This window comes from Phyllostomus discolor, chromosome 2 (genome assembly GCF_004126475.2).
Source record: "Phyllostomus discolor isolate MPI-MPIP mPhyDis1 chromosome 2, mPhyDis1.pri.v3, whole genome shotgun sequence".
In the NCBI taxonomy this organism is placed as follows: domain Eukaryota; kingdom Metazoa; phylum Chordata; class Mammalia; order Chiroptera; family Phyllostomidae; genus Phyllostomus; species Phyllostomus discolor.
Genome location: NC_040904.2, coordinates 116,330,106 through 116,346,954, shown reverse-complemented (window position 1 = coordinate 116,346,954; position 16,849 = coordinate 116,330,106). Strand labels below are relative to the sequence as shown.

Genomic DNA, 16,849 nt, shown 5'->3' with positions numbered 1-16,849 from the left:
AAAAATCTTTGTAATATCTTACCAAATTATGTCTGCATACATGCGTATTTAAAAATACGAAAACATTAAAACACTCTGAAAAGCACAATTATTGGTTACTTTTATTTTTTCTTGTCTCTTCAGGTTATCTGATTTTTTAAAATGAACACAAATTACCTAAATGTTTTTTTAATAAATCACTACATTCAAAACTTACATAATACTAATAGTTTGTTTCAGTTAACTTTCTATGTAGCAATAACCCTACCATCATAACCATAATATGGTTGGCAACAAAGCCCTAACAAGGTGAATATTATCCTCCAATTTCATACATTGGAAACAGACTGAACTGTGTATTTTGCCAAAGAAAACAAAATATCAGATACTCCTTCAAACTGGGGTACTTTCTAGTACCCCAAACCTAGATAATCAGATGCAACTGGGAAACTTAAAAAATAAAAATTAAAAAACAGATTTAGAGACTATGCTAAGGAAAGTCAGTTTTGATACATGGGGTAGGGACCAGATGATTATAATGTCAGTTGAGATAACACTTAGCTATATTAAAGGACACCAAATATGACAATGATTTCAAACATTTACACCATTAGTTGTCAGCTATAACTAACTGCTTATTAGAATTACTTAAATACCTTTTAACCACACATCAGTTAAATCAAAATACCTTGAGATGTGGACCAGACATTAGTATTTTTATTTGAAACCCCCTAGATGACTCCATTGTGCAACCAACATTGAGAGCCATGCAACTACCATACAATTAATTTAGTAGGAGAAACCAAGAAGAGACCGAAAATGTAATGCACTTATATTCCTAAGAGGAAATTCTTCATTAAGCCAAAGAATGAAAAATGTCCCACTATCGCCTGTAACAATTTCAACATAGTTTTGGAGGTTGCTGTAGGTTAGCTGTTCTTAAAATTAGAGACTATCTACAATATATAATTATGAAAGTAAAAATAGGGAATACATTTTCATCCATGAAAAGGAGTAAGAAAAGAAACATTTCTTTTCAGACAACTGGAGCTTCTCCTTTTAAGCTGTGCCAGCTGAGAAAACTGCTTTAACTTCTCAGATAACATCTCCTTACCTGAAATATTGGTATAATAGTTAGCTCAAAGCCCTGGCTAGGTATCATGCTGATACTCCTGATGCCAAGGTTGCAGGTTGATTCTCCAGTCAGGGCACATACAAGAATCAACCAATGAATGGATAAATAAGTACAACAACAAATCCATGTTTTTATTTCTCTTTCTCTCTCTGAAAATCATTCAATAACTTTTTAAAAATTCCTTTAAATATTTTTATTTATTTTTTGGAGAGGGAAGGGAGGAAGAAAGAGAGAGAGAGAAACATCAATGTGAGGTTTCTGGGGGCCGTGGCCTGCAACCCAGGCATGTTCCCTGACTGGGAATCGAACCTACAACACTTTGGTTTGCAGCCCACACTCAATCCATTGAGCTATGCCAGCCAGGGCTAAAAATTCTTTTAAATTAGCTGAAACTACTGGACAATATAATTATCAGATAAGCAAATATCTGATACTAAAAACCAGCAATATCAACCTGAAACTAACATTTTATTTTTAATAAATTATTTCTTTTATTTTGTTAATATCCCAAGTTCCTAAAATTTCACTAAGATGTAAACACTACCAAAAAATATCCTTCTGGGAAAAAAAATTACTAAAAAAAATTTATAACTAGATATGCTTTTATCCTTTGACCTGTTAAATAACAAACTAATCGGAATATTGCTTAAAAATATAACACAAAGGAATCCATAGACAAGAAGACACTAGCTGTAGTATACTACTGATTACCAGACCAAGTTAACATTTTTATATTTTTTAAGATTTTATTTAATTTTGATAGAAAGGAGAGGTGGGGAGAAAGAGAGGGAGAAAAACATTGATGTGAGAGACATAATCTGTTGCCTCTCACACACCCCTCCAACCAGGGACCTGGCCTGCAACCCAGGCATGTGCCCTGACAAGAAATCGCACTGGTGACCTTTCTGTCTGCATAACAATACCCAACCCACTGAGGCACACCATCAGGACTAGACTAAGTAAGTATTTTTAAATGCTTACCCTAACAAATTTAATGATAAAAGAACATAAAATTGTATTAACACTATAATTTCAATATATCATAAATATAGGTACACAGCAAAAGTGAACAGAGAAAACTATAGATAAATTTAAAGGTTGATTTACTAGACTGTAGGAAACTGTTTCCCTTATTGAGAAGCCTTCAAGTAATGAAAACTGAATGTATGTTCTCTGACCTAACAAGTTCACTTTCTAAAAATATAAGAATTGAAACTACATATTGAAAAGATCTACTTCCAGAAAAGGCTGAAATATTATGGTGTACAATAAAATATATCTTGAACACAAGAAAGGAAAAATGGAAAAATGTAATAAAGCAAATATGGTAAAATGTTAAACAGAATCTAAATTTAAGAACAAATATAAAGAGAACACCTTCATATTGGTTTAAGTTATTTTGTTCACAACTTATCATAAAGAGACTTCTGGCCAAGATGGAGACAGAGGAACACACTGTGCCTCCACAAACCAAGGACAACAATAAAATTTAAAAACAAAAAACAATCAGAACTGTCAGAAAATCAAACTGTATGGAAGATTGACAACCAAGGAGGTAAAGATACATTCATCCAGACCTGTAGGAGGGGCAGAGATAGGCAGCCAGGGTAGAAAGGACTCACAGCAAGGTGGTGGCTGTCAGACCAGGTGGCTACATTTGCATGTGGATAAACCGGGAAGAACAACTGGGGGGGTGAGAGAGACCATGCAAACCAGGGTTCCAGTGCGGGGAAACAGAGCCTCAAAACCTCTGACTGTAAAATCTGTCAGGGTTAAGGTGACAGGAGAAAACTCCCAGCCTCATAGGAGAGTCCGTTGGATAGACCCACAGCTACAAGAACATACACAAAACCATCCTCCTGGAAATCAGCACGAGAGGGCCCAATTTGCTTGTGGGTAGCAGAATAAATGAATGGATGCCAGCCAGAGAATCCAGTGCCACTGTTCCCTTTCAGAACCCTCTCCCACATATAGCACCACAACTAAGTGAATACCTAAGGCTCCGCCCCTTTTAATGTAACTGGCACACGAAGACAAAAATTATGGCCCAAATTAAAGAACATATCAAAAACCCAGAAAAAGAACTAAGTGATGAAGAAATAGCCAACCTACCAGATGCAGAGTTCAAAATACTGGTAATCAGCATGTTCACAGAAATGGTTGTGTATGGTCCCAATATAGAGGAAAAAGTGAAGGCTATGAAAAGTGAAATAAATAAAACAAAATATACAGGTAAACTAACAGTGATGGGAAAGAAAGGGGGACTCAGATCAACAATTCGGAACAAAAGGAAGAAACAAACATCCAACCAGAAGACAATGAAGAAACAAGAATTCAAAATAAAAATTTAAAAAAAAAAAAAGAGAGAGGAGAAGCTTAGGAACCTTCAGGACAACTTTACACATCCCAACATCCAAATCATAGGGGTGCCAGAAGGAGAAGAACAAGGGCAAGAAATTGAAAACTTTTTGAAACAATAATGAAGGAGAACTTCCTTCACCTGGTAAAGGAAATAGATTTCTAAAAAGTCCAGGAAGCTCAGACAGTCCCCAAGAGGTTGGACCCAGGGAAGCACACACCAAGGAACATCATCATCATTACATTACCCAAGATTGAAGATAAGTAGAGAATCTGAAAAGCTGAAAGAGTAAACGAGAGAGTTACCTACCAAGGAGTGCCTATGAGACTGTCAGCTGATTTCTCAAAGGACACCTTGCAGGCAAGAAGGAGCTGTAAAGTATTTGAAGTCATGAAAGGCTTCATGACTTTACCCAAGACTACTCTATCCACCAAAGCTATCATTTAAAATTGAAGGACAGTTAAAGTGCTTCCCAGATATGGTCAAGTTAAAGGAGGTCATCATCACCAATCCCTTATTATATGAAATGTTAAAGGGACTTATCTAAGAAAAAGAAAATTAAAAATAGGAAAAGTAAAATGGCAACGAACCCACTAAACACAAAAACAAAAACAAACTAAGCAAACAACTACAACAGGAACAGAATCACAGAAATGGAGACTACATGGAAGGCTATCAGTGGGAAGGAGAGAATGGGGGAAATATACAGAGAATAAGAAACAAATGGTAGGTACAAAATAGGGAGGTTAAGAATAGTACAGGAAATGCAGAAGCCAAAAAACTTACGTATGATCCATGGATATGAACTGGTGGGAGGGGGCTGCTGCTGGGGGGTTGCAGAGTAGAGAGGAATAAGCAGGGGAAATGGGACAATTGTAATAATGTAATTAATAAAATATATTTTGAAAATTTTGGAAAAAAAACTTCTCACAACAAAATCTTGCAGGGCAACATCTTGAATAAGTTATTAGCCTTTAAAGAGAAAATTTTTATATGGAAGCCTGAAAAAAGGATCAAGTCACTTGCAAGAAGGGAAAAAATCCAGGCTTATTTCAGACCTCCCCATAGAAGCATTCAATGCAAGGAGACAATGAAAAATGCTGTCAAGTACTTAAGAAATAAGGGGGGCAAAATTTCATGAATTTTACCCATTCAATTGTCAGTTTAAAATACAAGGATCACACAGTACTTCACAACATGCAAGAACTCCAGTAACGTTTCCATAAACTCTTCTTAAAGAAATTATGATAAACATCAGACAATCAAGTGATGAACAAAAAAGTCATAACTCAGTAAAACACATGAGGATTAAGGTTAAAGAACATGTTGAAATGAAAACATAATATTGAAAAGATAGCCCTGGCTGGTTCGTAGTGGACTGAGTGTCAGTCAGGCTGTGACCCAGAGGGTTGTTAGTTTGATTTCCAGTTAGGGCATGTGCCTGAGTTGCAGGCCAGGTCCCCAGTGGGAGGAGTGCGAGAGACAACCACACATTGATGTTTCTCTCCCTCTCTTGCTCCCTCCCTTCCCCCCTCTCTAAAAATTAATAAGTAAAATCTTTAAAAAATATATTGAGTATTCCACATTCATTGTAGCATTATTCATACTAGACAGCATGTGAAAAAACCTAAGTGTCCATCAACAGATGACTGGATCAAGAGGGCATGTAGTAGTAAAGATAAATAGTGATGGAAGGAGACTTGTCTTGAGGTGGTACACACAATACAATATACAGATGAGGTGAAAGAGAACTGTATCCCTGACACCTTATTTTATTAACCAATGTCACCCTAATAAAGTCAATAAAATGTATGTGCATGTAAAAAACATGTGGTATACATGACACACAAAGTGGTAATATACAAACACATGCTCACATATATACATAACATATTTACAAAAACATACATACATATACACAATGGAATATTATTCAGCCATGAGAAACACAGGTATCTTAGCAAATTTTTGTAAATTCTGATATCCTACCATTTAAAACAACATGCATGAACTCTGAGGGCATTATGCTCAGTGAAATAAGCCAGAGAAAAACAAATACTGCATGGTATAACTTGCACCTGGAATCAAAAAAAAAAAGTCAAACCCATACAAATAGTAGAGTAGAGGACTCCCGGCAAGAGGGACACATAGGTGGACGCAATGTACCTCCACGCACAACCAAAGTTGGAACAACAACAATTTAGAGGCAGAATAACACCCAGAACAACAGAAAATTTATCTGAATGGAAGTTCAACAGCCAAGAAGTAGAAATAGACCCGTTCATCTAGACTGGTAGGAGGAGCGGAGACGAGCAGCTAGGCACAGGGCGCGGCGCAGAGAACAGGGAGAATTGGGCGCATAAGGCATCTGGTGCGCGCAAGATCGCAGTGGATGGACCCTGAGTACGCAAGCAGCAGCTGCCAGACCCAGTGAGGGGGCGATTGTGGACCAGGGCAGAGCACGCAACCCAGGATCCCAGGGAAGGGACTGAGGTCCCAGGAGAACAGAGCTACCGCCATTGTTCCCCTCCCACCCCCACATACGTCACAATCTAGAGACTGGGGTGCCTAGCCCTGGTGAACACCTAAGGCTCTGCCCCTCACTATAACAGGAGCTACCAGACAAAAAAAAAGAGAGAGAGAGAGAGAGAGAGAGAGAGAGAGATGGCTCAAATAGAAGAACAAATCAGTGCCCCAGAACTCATCCTTCTGAGCAACCAAGAGATAGCTAACCTATCAGATGCACAGTTCTAAACACTGGTGACCAGGAAGCTCACAGAATTGCTTGATTTTGGTCGCAAATTAGATGAACAAATGCAGGTTACCATAAAAGAAATGAAGGAAAATGCATAGGGAACCAATAGTGATGGGAAGGAAACTAGGACTCAAAACAATAGAGTGGACCAGAAGGAAGAAACAACCAAACAGGAAAGAATGGAGAAATAAGAATTCAAAAAAACGAGGAGAAGCTTAGGAACCTCCAGGACCCCTTTAAATGTTCCCACATCCGAATTATAGGGGTACTAGAAGGGGAAGAGGTAGAGCAACAGATTGAAAACGTATTTGAACAAATAATAAAGGAGAACTTCCCCATTCTGGCAAAGGAAACAGACTTCCAGGAAGTCCAGGAAGCTCAGAGAGTCCCAAAGAAGTTGGAACAAGAAGAAACACACTAAGGCACATCATCATTACATTAGCCAAGGTAAAAATGAAGGAGAGAATCCTAGAAGCAGCAAGAGATAAGGGGACAGTAACCTACAAAGGAGTTCCCATCAGACTGTCAGCTGATTTCTCCAAAGAGACCTTACAGGCAAGAAGGGGCTGGAAAGAAGTATTCCAAGTCATGAAAGACAAGGACCTATATCCCAGACTACTCTATCCAGCAAAGCTATCATTTAGAATGGAAGGGCAGATAAAGTGCTTCTCAGATAAGGTCAAGTCAAAGGAGTTCATCATCACCAAGCCCTTATTTTATGAAATGTTAAAGGGACTTATCTAAGAAAAGAAGATTAAAAAAAAAATACATGTATAGTAAAAGGACAGCAAACTCACAATTATTAACAACCACATCTAAAGCAAAACCGAAAGAAACTAAGCAAACAACTACAACAGGAACAGAACCACAGAAACGGAGATCACATGGAGGATTAGCAACAGGGGGGGGGGGGGGGGGGGTAGGTACAGAGAATAAATAGCACAGATTGTAGGTAGAAAATAGACAGGGGGAGGGTAAGAATAATATGAGAAATGTAGAAGCTAAAGAATTTATAAGTATGACACATGGACATGAACTAAAGGGGGGAATGTGGGTGGGAGAGGTTGTACAGGGTGGAGGGGAGTGAAGGGGGAAACGGGACAACTGTAAATAGCATAATCAATAAAATATATATATTTAAAAAAAGAGTATGGAACCAATGTATAACATGGTGACAACTATAGTTGATAACACTGTATGATATAACTGAAAGCTACTTAAAGAGATTAGAACTTAAATGTTCTCACTAAAAAATAAGTAAAACTAGCTTCATACTTTAAAAAATTAACCGGTGCCATAAATCCACACAAATTGGAAGCAGAATTAATAAATGTTGAAGGGGTCAAGAGAAAGGAGGAGCTGAATATGCCTATTTCCTTGTTCTTTTTTCTTTGGTAACCAAGAATCAAAAGATATCATTTAGAGGAAATAAATATATTTCTATTACTTGATTTATCAGTACAAAGGCATTTATAAAGAAGAATATTATCAAATAAAATTCAGTGATGCAAGAGTGGAGAATAACAGCAAAAAGAATGTCAGAGTTAACATTATCCACCAAGAGTTTTGTAATTATACAACAAAGGGAACACAAAAATAGGAAAATTCAGGAACTGCCTACTAATAACCAAACACAGACACAGAAAGAAAAGATAATTGGTAATGAGTAAAAGGCATCTGGATCTGGAAAAAACTAAATAGAGTATAAATGAAGCAATCATCAAAAGTGCTGGTGTGTCCAACAAAAATCAACATTTACAAAAATTTGCCAAGACATATACATAAATATTCATTGCAGCACTGCTTTTCTTTAACAAACTGGAAACAGAATTAGATATCAATCAGGGGAAGATGAGTCAAATTAATTACAGATATTTAACAGAATATAGTGCAGCTATTTAAAAACTGAGTCAGATTTATACAGGGTCTAGCAGAAATAATGCCTGCTTGAGTGTGGTTGGTAGAGTAATAAATATGTGTGCAATAATTTATAGTTTTGATTTGAACATTTCACCTAAAATGTCATATGGTATGCCTGAGTGTGATATTGTTATGTTACAGAATTATATACGATTTTGTGATAAAAGATTTTGTAATAAAATAAAGGGGCACTATTTATATGTTGGGCCCTGTATCTATGCACCTATGTAGAAATGAAAATAAGAAAGATGCAGAAAAAGATCAAAAGAGTTGGGGTTTTTTTCGTTATAAATACACACACTAGCAAGATATGCAAAAAATTTTTTCCACTGTAAGATACAAAAGCCCTGACTGGTCTAGCTGAGTTGGTTGGGCATTGTCCCACAAAGCAAAAGGTTACCAGTTCTATTTTAGTCAGGACACATGCCTATGTTGCTGGTTTGGTACATGGAAGGGGCACCTATCTAAGAGAGGCAACAGATCAATGTTTCTCTCTCATACAGATGTCTCTCTCCTTCTCTTCCTCTCTCCATTCCCCTGTCTCTAAAAATAAATAAATAAAATCTTTAAAAATATATATACAAAAGAGGCCCTGGCTGGGTGGCCCAGTTGACAGGAGCAGCCCATACACCAAAAGGTTGCAGGTCTGATTCCTGGTCAGGACACATAACATAGGTTGTGGGTTCAAACACTGGTCAGGTCACATGCTAGAGGCAACCGATCAATGTTTCTCTCTCACATCAATGTTCTCCCTCCCTCCCTTCCTCTCTCTTTCTCTCCCAACCCCTTGCTTCTTCTCTCTCTAAAGTCAATAAACATATCATCTGGTGAGAATTAAAGAAACACACAAAAAAAGATATAAAAGAGGCCCTGGTCAGGTAGCTCACTTGGTCAGAGAGTAGTCCAGATACTCCATGGCAAAGGATTCCATCCTCAGTCAGGGAACACACAAGAATCAACCAATGAATGCATAAATAAGTGAACAACAAATTCATGTTTCTCTCCCCCCCCTTCCTTTACCCCCGTCTCTAAAAAATAAAAGAGAGAGAGAGAGAGAAAAAGGAAAACAAATTTAAATAAAGAAATAGTGACTCCCACAGAAAACAGAAGGGGAGGAAGGAGGGACTTTTTTCATATTGTTTGATGAGTTTTCTCCTGTGTTTCCGTAGACCCATGAAACTAAAATTACCTAAAGTCCTTCATTCATCTGAATACATCCTTAGAATTGTTAAATGAAATATATAATTTTAAGATCAAAAAAGGAAAAACTGTAAATTTTTACACTAACAACGAAAAGAATTTATCACCTGCAACCTTTGCTGAAATACAAGATGTACTTCATCAGAAGAAAACCCAGAAGCACAGAGCAGGATGCCTTAAGCAATGGCTTTCCTAATATTATAAACCAAAGTATTATGATCAAGGGTTATAAATAAACACCAGAAAAAGCAATAAAATAAAAGCTCATGGGAAATAACTGCAAATTACTATCCTTCAGAAGTCAAAATACTCTTAGGGGTAAGGCAAAGTTTTCTAAGAGCTCACAACTTTTTGAGGCAAAAAGAAATACTGTTCTTTGTCATCAGTAGTAAATCCCCAGTACCTCAAACAGCATCTCCTACAAATAACATTAAGGACATGTTGAAGTAATGACTTACACTATTGTCAGCAGCAGCAACAAAGTATTTTTAATGCTTTCAACTTGTTATTTCCTAGCCATGTAATGACTGTAGATAGTGGGAAAGTAACACCGTAAAAGGCCTAGGAGGCAATGAGCAGAGAACAATCCTTATCACACCGAACTGCCAGAACAATCATAGGCTTAGGAAACTAAAGTTTTTTTAAATTCCCAGTTCATTCTGGGAAAGAATGTAACAAAATTTTAAAACCACAAAACCACCAGACTAAATGAACCTGAAGCTCTACCAGCTCTAACCAGCCAAGGATTCTTGATCTTACCTTAGGTAACAATTTTCAAATTTTCTGCAAGAGACTTTCTTTATCTTTAAACATAATACATGATACGAATAAGTTCAGTTTTACTAGAAAACTTACTGAACTGCTAAGTTTAGAGTCCAAACTAAAAGAAATATCTGACTAGTTTCTACTGTTTGTTGAGCAAGATTTTGTCTTAACTTACACGGCATCAGCGTAGTTATTCAGCAATGTGACCATAACTGTTTAATAAACATTTACTGAACAGAGAGAAAGGGGAAAGCTCCAGATTTTTATTCTAAAAGAAATGAGAATCTACCAAAAGGATTCAGAGATTAAGTGGTGATCAAATTTCCACCTTTCAAAGAAATATTGGCTCCAGTATTGAAAAAATAGTTTAGAGGAGGATGGTAAAAAATCCAGCAACAAAACTGCTGCAGAAATCCAGGCAGGCATCTGTGGAGGCAGCCAACTGACAGTATATAAACATTTACTGAAATGCTAACTTAAAAAAGGAAAAACAGCCCTGGCCAGCATGGCTCAGTTTGTTGGAGCACTGTCCTATAAATCAAAAGGTCGCAGGTCTGACCCCCAGTCAGGGCATGTGCCTGGACTGTGGGTTTGCTCCCCAGCTGGACCACAGGCAAGAGGCAACCAATCGATGTTTTTCTCTCACATCAATGTTTGTCTCCCTCTCTCCCATGCCCACTTCCCTCTAAAATCAGTAAGCATACCCTAGGGTGAGGATTAAAAAACAAAAACAAAAAATTTAAGAGCAAAATAACTCAAACTAGGTGCTTATTTTAAGAAATACAAACTGTTACAGATAGTAAAAAAGATGAGTGATAGGAAGAACCAGAAAAGATAATTTGGAGAATTAAAGAACAAAAACAGGGAGAGGAGAAATAATAAAAACAGGCATAAAAAGAAACCTAGAAAGAGGAAAAGTAGACAAGTAAGCTTTTGGTATATATTTAAACAGTTTATCATGCTCTGACTGGTGTGGCTCAGTGGATTGAGCATTGTTCTTCTAAATGAAAGTTGCCAGTTTGATTCTCAGTCAGGGCACACACCTGGGTTGGGGGTGCCCGCTTGGGGGAGTGCAAGAGGCAACTGGTTGATGTTTCTCACACCTCAATGTTTTTCACCCTCTCTTTCTTCCTCCCTTCCCCCTCTCTAAAATAAGTAAATAAAATCTTTTTTAAAATGAAAACTAAAAAGAAAACAAACAAAAACCAGCTTCTCTGTTGTTAGGTATTTAACTAGTAATAATGACAGTAAACTATTCTATTATTAGCTCTTAGAAAATATTAGCTCAGTCTCAAGTGTTTAAAATGTTAGAATCTAGTGTTCCTGATTCTACATATCTACCAGCACATATGAATCTTTTCTTTATCTCTGCCAAATATCCATTTGTAATCTTTTGGCATGTGGTAGTAATCTTAAGTAGACAGCATTTGTCTTCATTCTTTCTACCAAAAAATATCTTGATTCATGACTTTAAGCCATTATCTACATACCAAGAATTACCTCCTATGCTTTCTTTTCTGTCTTTTTTTTTTTTTGCCATCAGAATCATATATTAGCTACTGGCAAAATTCAACCTTAATTACCTCCAACAACACTACTTATGTAGGGAAAACTTACTGTTGTTTTTTTTAAGGACGTTCTCTCAAAAAAGGGAGAAATGTTTTTCTAATGTGTTGAGTTCCAACTGTTATCTAAACTCCTAACTCTCAACTGGAATACAATACATGTCAGTAGGAACTATAAATGAACCCCAAGAAAAAGAAATCTTAACCTATCTACATGAACCCACCTTACCTTGCCTCATCAGCATTAACTGGTGCTCATGCCTGGCTGCTTCCATTTCTGCCTCCAGCTTCTCTTTGGCTTCTCTGATGTTTCTGTCAACCTGCTCACGCTGCTGCTTCTCCATTTCATCAAGAGCCTTCCATCGAGATGCATACTCAAATTCAAACGTCCCAGGCTGAGCAAAACGTGGTGGTTGTTCTCTTTCCCTAAGTTTATATTTAAAAACAAACAGAAATGTATGTTTAAATGGCAAAAACAACAACTAAAAATAAATACCATTTACTGAGCCCTTACAAAGTTCATCAATATTCTACATAAATTGCCTCGTGGCAATACTGTGATGCCAATTTTAACAAGTCTGAGTTTGAGAACGCAATGGAACCAGGACTCAAAACTAAGCAATTGGATGCAACAACCTGTACTCCCCTAATTATCACCTTCAATAAGGCCTTTCTGGTATTCATTTAACAAATGTTGTTAGACAAGGCAATCCGCAACATACGAATCCAATGTGCCCTGTCTAGAAACATTTTTTTCCCTATAAGTGATAACTTTTATGCATAGTAGTAAAAGCAGAGAATTTATTAAATTTTATGTACTAAGTAAACTGGCTAGGACCAAAAATAAAGGCCTAACTTATTGTAGTTATTTGTTCAATACTTGTTTCCCTTGCTACATTATAAACTCAATAAAGACATGAAAGGTCTGTTAATGGCTGTACCTCAAGTACCCGCAGTACCTAGCACATTGTATACATTTAATATTTCCTAAATAAATGATGAACAAACAAATAACCTGAACTTCTTTAAAAATAAAATTGTATGAAAATACCTGACATTCAAAGAAATTCAATTATATTTGCCTATCATAGCTTCAATTAGAAAGTACTGATAAGAACACAATCTTCACACCAATAAAAGTATATATGCCTTGCATTCATAAATTTAACTTCTATTTGGGGGTGAGGAGGAAAAGATGGTTGCATTGAGTGGGACAAAGTTCAGAGATAACCATGGAAGATGTCACAGAGGGTAAGATGCAGTAACAAAACAGCTTCAAGGATTAGAGGTATATAAGGAAAATAGAAATTAACCATGCGTTAGGTAATGTGACACTAAAATAGATTTGGATTTTGTTCTTTATTAAAAAAACAGACTAGGAAAGTGGAAGAAATAGTAGGATCTACCACCCACTAATTTTATGAAAGAATTGTTTATTAGTCAGCAGTTCCTAAGGCAAACTGATAATAATATTATAGTAATAAATATTAAAAATACTTCTTTCTCCCAAGAGAAATACTTTTCAAACAATATGAATTTGGGGAGTTAGAAATGAATTTGAATGGTGGTTCTTATGCTTTGTGAACATTTCCTTTTGAATGTAACTCTTGAGTAATAAAACTGGGACTATAACAAGACCTTACAGGTTTGCTGGGATAACTGACTCACTATATAAACAAATATTGTCTATAAATTCCAGTTCTTACAACTACTTATAATACCATTTCTTATAACCCTTATCATTCCAGTTTTCTAATTCCTAAATCCAAAGGTATACTCTATTTCAAATTTGTAATGATAGGCAATAACCAGGAAAAAAGGTCAAGAGAATAGGATATCATAGTAAGTTTTTGAAAAATAGCATGAAAGAGATTTAAATGGTTATGAATTACCACTGATCACTGCTAATCCTGCTTCCCTGGAATAATTTCCTTCCTTGCTTCCAGGACATACACTCTGCTAGCTGTCTTCCCTACTCCAATGACTGCTTTCCACTCAGTCTTTGCTGATTCCTTCTAATCTTCCCAAGCTGAAGTATATATACTGGAGTATTCCAGGGTTCAGTCCTTTGACATAGTTTTCTATCATATGAGATAATTCTGGCCCAGACAGCTTATCTAAAATCCAGATGAAAATGCTACTGACTTGATATTCCACCTGAATGTTCAAAAGTTATCTCAAACTTAGTATGTCCAAAACAGAGTTCCTGATCTTCCTCCACAAATCTGCTCCTCCTACAGGAGTAGTCTTCAAATCATTAGTAGTTTCCATACTTTGAACTCCCATATGAACTCCCATACATTTCTCCCATATGTCCGTATCATTCAGCAAAATCCAAAGTCTACTTTCAAACTATATCCATAATCTAATAACTTCTTACTATTACCATTGTGACTACTTTTCCATGTCCATAGGCTCCTGAACTTATCTCCCTGACTCCACACTAGGCTCTTTATAATCTACTCTAAAAACAAAGCCAGCAAACTCCTGTTAAGCCAAGCAAGTTCCTGTTAAAATTAAGTCACTGCTCTGTTCCTTTCTCCTAAAACACAAACGCCAAAATTAGCCTGACAGTGTGTAACGGCTAGCAACCTGTACTCCTCCCAATATGTCACTTACTCTACCTCATCCCTACTACTTCCCCCTTACTCACCAGACTCCAGCTGAACCAACCTCTTCACTGTTCCTGGATGCCAGACAGAGTCCTCCCCACAACCGCAAGCTGTAGAGCCAGCTTCTCTCCCAAACTTTGAGCTGTTCACCTTCAAATATTACTGTCTCAGGTAGGCTTTCCTAACCTCATGTACAAGAGCCATAGTCCTCTGCTCCCCTGCACCCACTTTTCCCTGTCTTTTCACCAACCCCTTACCACACAGCATGACTTCCTACTCTATTGTGTTCATTGAAACATCTTCAGCACTAGGTATATAACACACACTCCTACTTGTCATTTGAATTATTGAAGGGAAAAACATTCAGCTACACTAAAATCAAAGAATGATACTTAAAATAACATGCATAAAATTCCATTTTGAACACAGAATATGAAATCTTAAAATCCTAACATCCACCCTGGCTGGCGTAGCTCCGTGAATTGAGTGCGGGCTGCGAACCAAAGTGTCGCAGGTTCGATTCCCAGTCAGGGTACATGCCTGGGTTGTAGGCCATGACCCCCAGCAACCGCACATTGATGTTTCTCTTTCTCTATCTCCCTCCATTCCCTCTCTAAAAATAAACAAACAAACAAACAAACAAACAAAATCTTTAAAAAATCCTAACATCCATTTGTCAGGATGAAAGAAAGCACTTCTATGTATACACCAAGAGTATAAACTGGTATAATACTTCTAGAGAACCATTTGTCTAAATATGGATCCTTTTTGAGCTAAGCCTTTATATCTTACTTTAGTGTCTCTCTAAATAGTACTTGTCACTAATTAATAGATGTTTTAGAATCTTCAGTTTATTATTTTTACTTTTTTTCATTTTTGTTCTTATATTCCATTCTATGGTTCATTATTTATCATACATCTTCCACCACTAGAAATGTAAGTGTCATGAGAGCAAAAACAGTGCCAAGTTGCACTGGTAACACCTAGAACAGTGCCTGGCACAAAGGCATTCCAATTATTTGTTCAATTCATGTTACAATTTATTATAATAAACTATTATAATAATTTATTATATAAATAAAAAACAATTTATTATAATAAACAAGTGGTTAAAATTTATATATACAGGCAGCTTAACATTAAAAGTTGCATCACACTGAGTGAAAAGCAATTGGTGAAATAATATACAACATTTTGAAAATAGGCTACTTTTCCTTTTTATCTCTAAGAGATAAAATTGTATCAAGTTATTTCTATAGGACCTCCCCTACTCAACCTTCCAAAAAGTCTCCTTTTTAATCTCTACCTGAACATAATAATTAAACATTTTCATGATGTTCAGTTTTCATTGTTACTTTAGCATAAATATTATTGCCAGTGTTCTATCAATCCAACCCTGCTAGTTATAAAATAGAGGCTTTTCTAAGTATTCAGTTGATGTTTAGCCATATACAAAGAAAACTAGTATTCCATGTAGACCAGGTTACTCTAAGAACCACATTATATGAATAAACAGAACACTTTATAATCCAACAATACTAGAAAACAAATGTGAGATAATAAATACCCTTGATGGCACACATCTAACCAGTGCAGCTCAGTTGGTTGGAGTGTCATCCTGTAACTGAAAGGTTGCAGGTTCAATTCCCAGTCAGGGCACATGCCTAGGTTATAGTTTCAGTGCCTGCTCCACATGAGTACAGAATGGAACCAACTGATGCCACTTTTTCACACTGATATTTCTCTCTCCCTTCTTCTCTAAAAAAGCAATGAAAAAAAATATCCTAGGATGGGGATAATATATATATATATATCTTTATTAATAAAATCTTACTTATGATATTGTTGAGTTTTCTGCATTAGCTTCTCTGGCAAGCCATCTTCATCATCAAATTGCTCCATTGGCTCCACAATGACTGGCCGTGGGGTCCTGGATAGGTAGAAAACATTAATAATAATACAGAGTCTGGAATTAACATTCTCCTAGCAATTTTTTGTAATTCCAAGATACATATTTGGGAAATATCCCTCAATAAGAAGTTCTCAAAGGCCATCATACATACTCATAAAATCGGTCAATTAGCATGTGCTGTGCCACAGATGAACAGCAAAGTCAGACTAAGATGAATCCTTGTTTCTAGAACAATCTATTCAAGATGACAGAAAAGTAAACCAACTCTGAGCCTTTGTAACCACTGTAGTTAACCTTTACAAAGTACAAAGGATGAGTGAGTACCTAACTCATGTTTTATGTATGTAGTATCATGTCCTTGTGTCCTAGGACCTCAAATTCTCATCTCCACCCACCTTTAGCCTTTTTCTGTGTCTAACCAGTCTTGTTCAGAAAAGTCTTTCTAAAACCTAAAATGAGACCTAAAAGATATCAGTTAGGCAAAAGAGAAAGAGAGGAAGTCAGAAGATATAATGTATACAAGGAGCAAGTCGAGGGGAGGAGGAAGTCAAGAATAGGAAAAAAAAAGATAAACTATAATTGAAAAAATTTTAATTAAAAAAGTAGAAGATAAATGATATGATTTAAAAACCCCTTTGTTTACCATT

General features: G+C 36.5%; 1 protein-coding gene across 4 annotated transcripts in view; it reads right to left on the bottom strand.

Moving 5' to 3' along the window:
* Nucleotides 1–16,849, bottom strand: part of PSPC1 (paraspeckle component 1) — a 113,739-nt gene that overhangs the window by 79,426 nt on the left and 17,464 nt on the right. For all 4 annotated transcript variants that reach the window (XR_004901435.1, XR_004901436.1, XM_036018392.1 and 1 more), the window contains exons 3-4: nt 16,125–16,220; nt 11,908–12,104 (exon numbers count right to left, since the gene is read on the bottom strand). Coding sequence is in view for 2 of the 4 variants with exons in the window: in XM_036018392.1 (XP_035874285.1) it covers nt 11,908–12,104; nt 16,125–16,220 (293 nt within the window). In the remaining 2 variants the exon portion in view is untranslated. The remainder of the gene's footprint in view (nt 1–11,907; nt 12,105–16,124; nt 16,221–16,849) is intronic.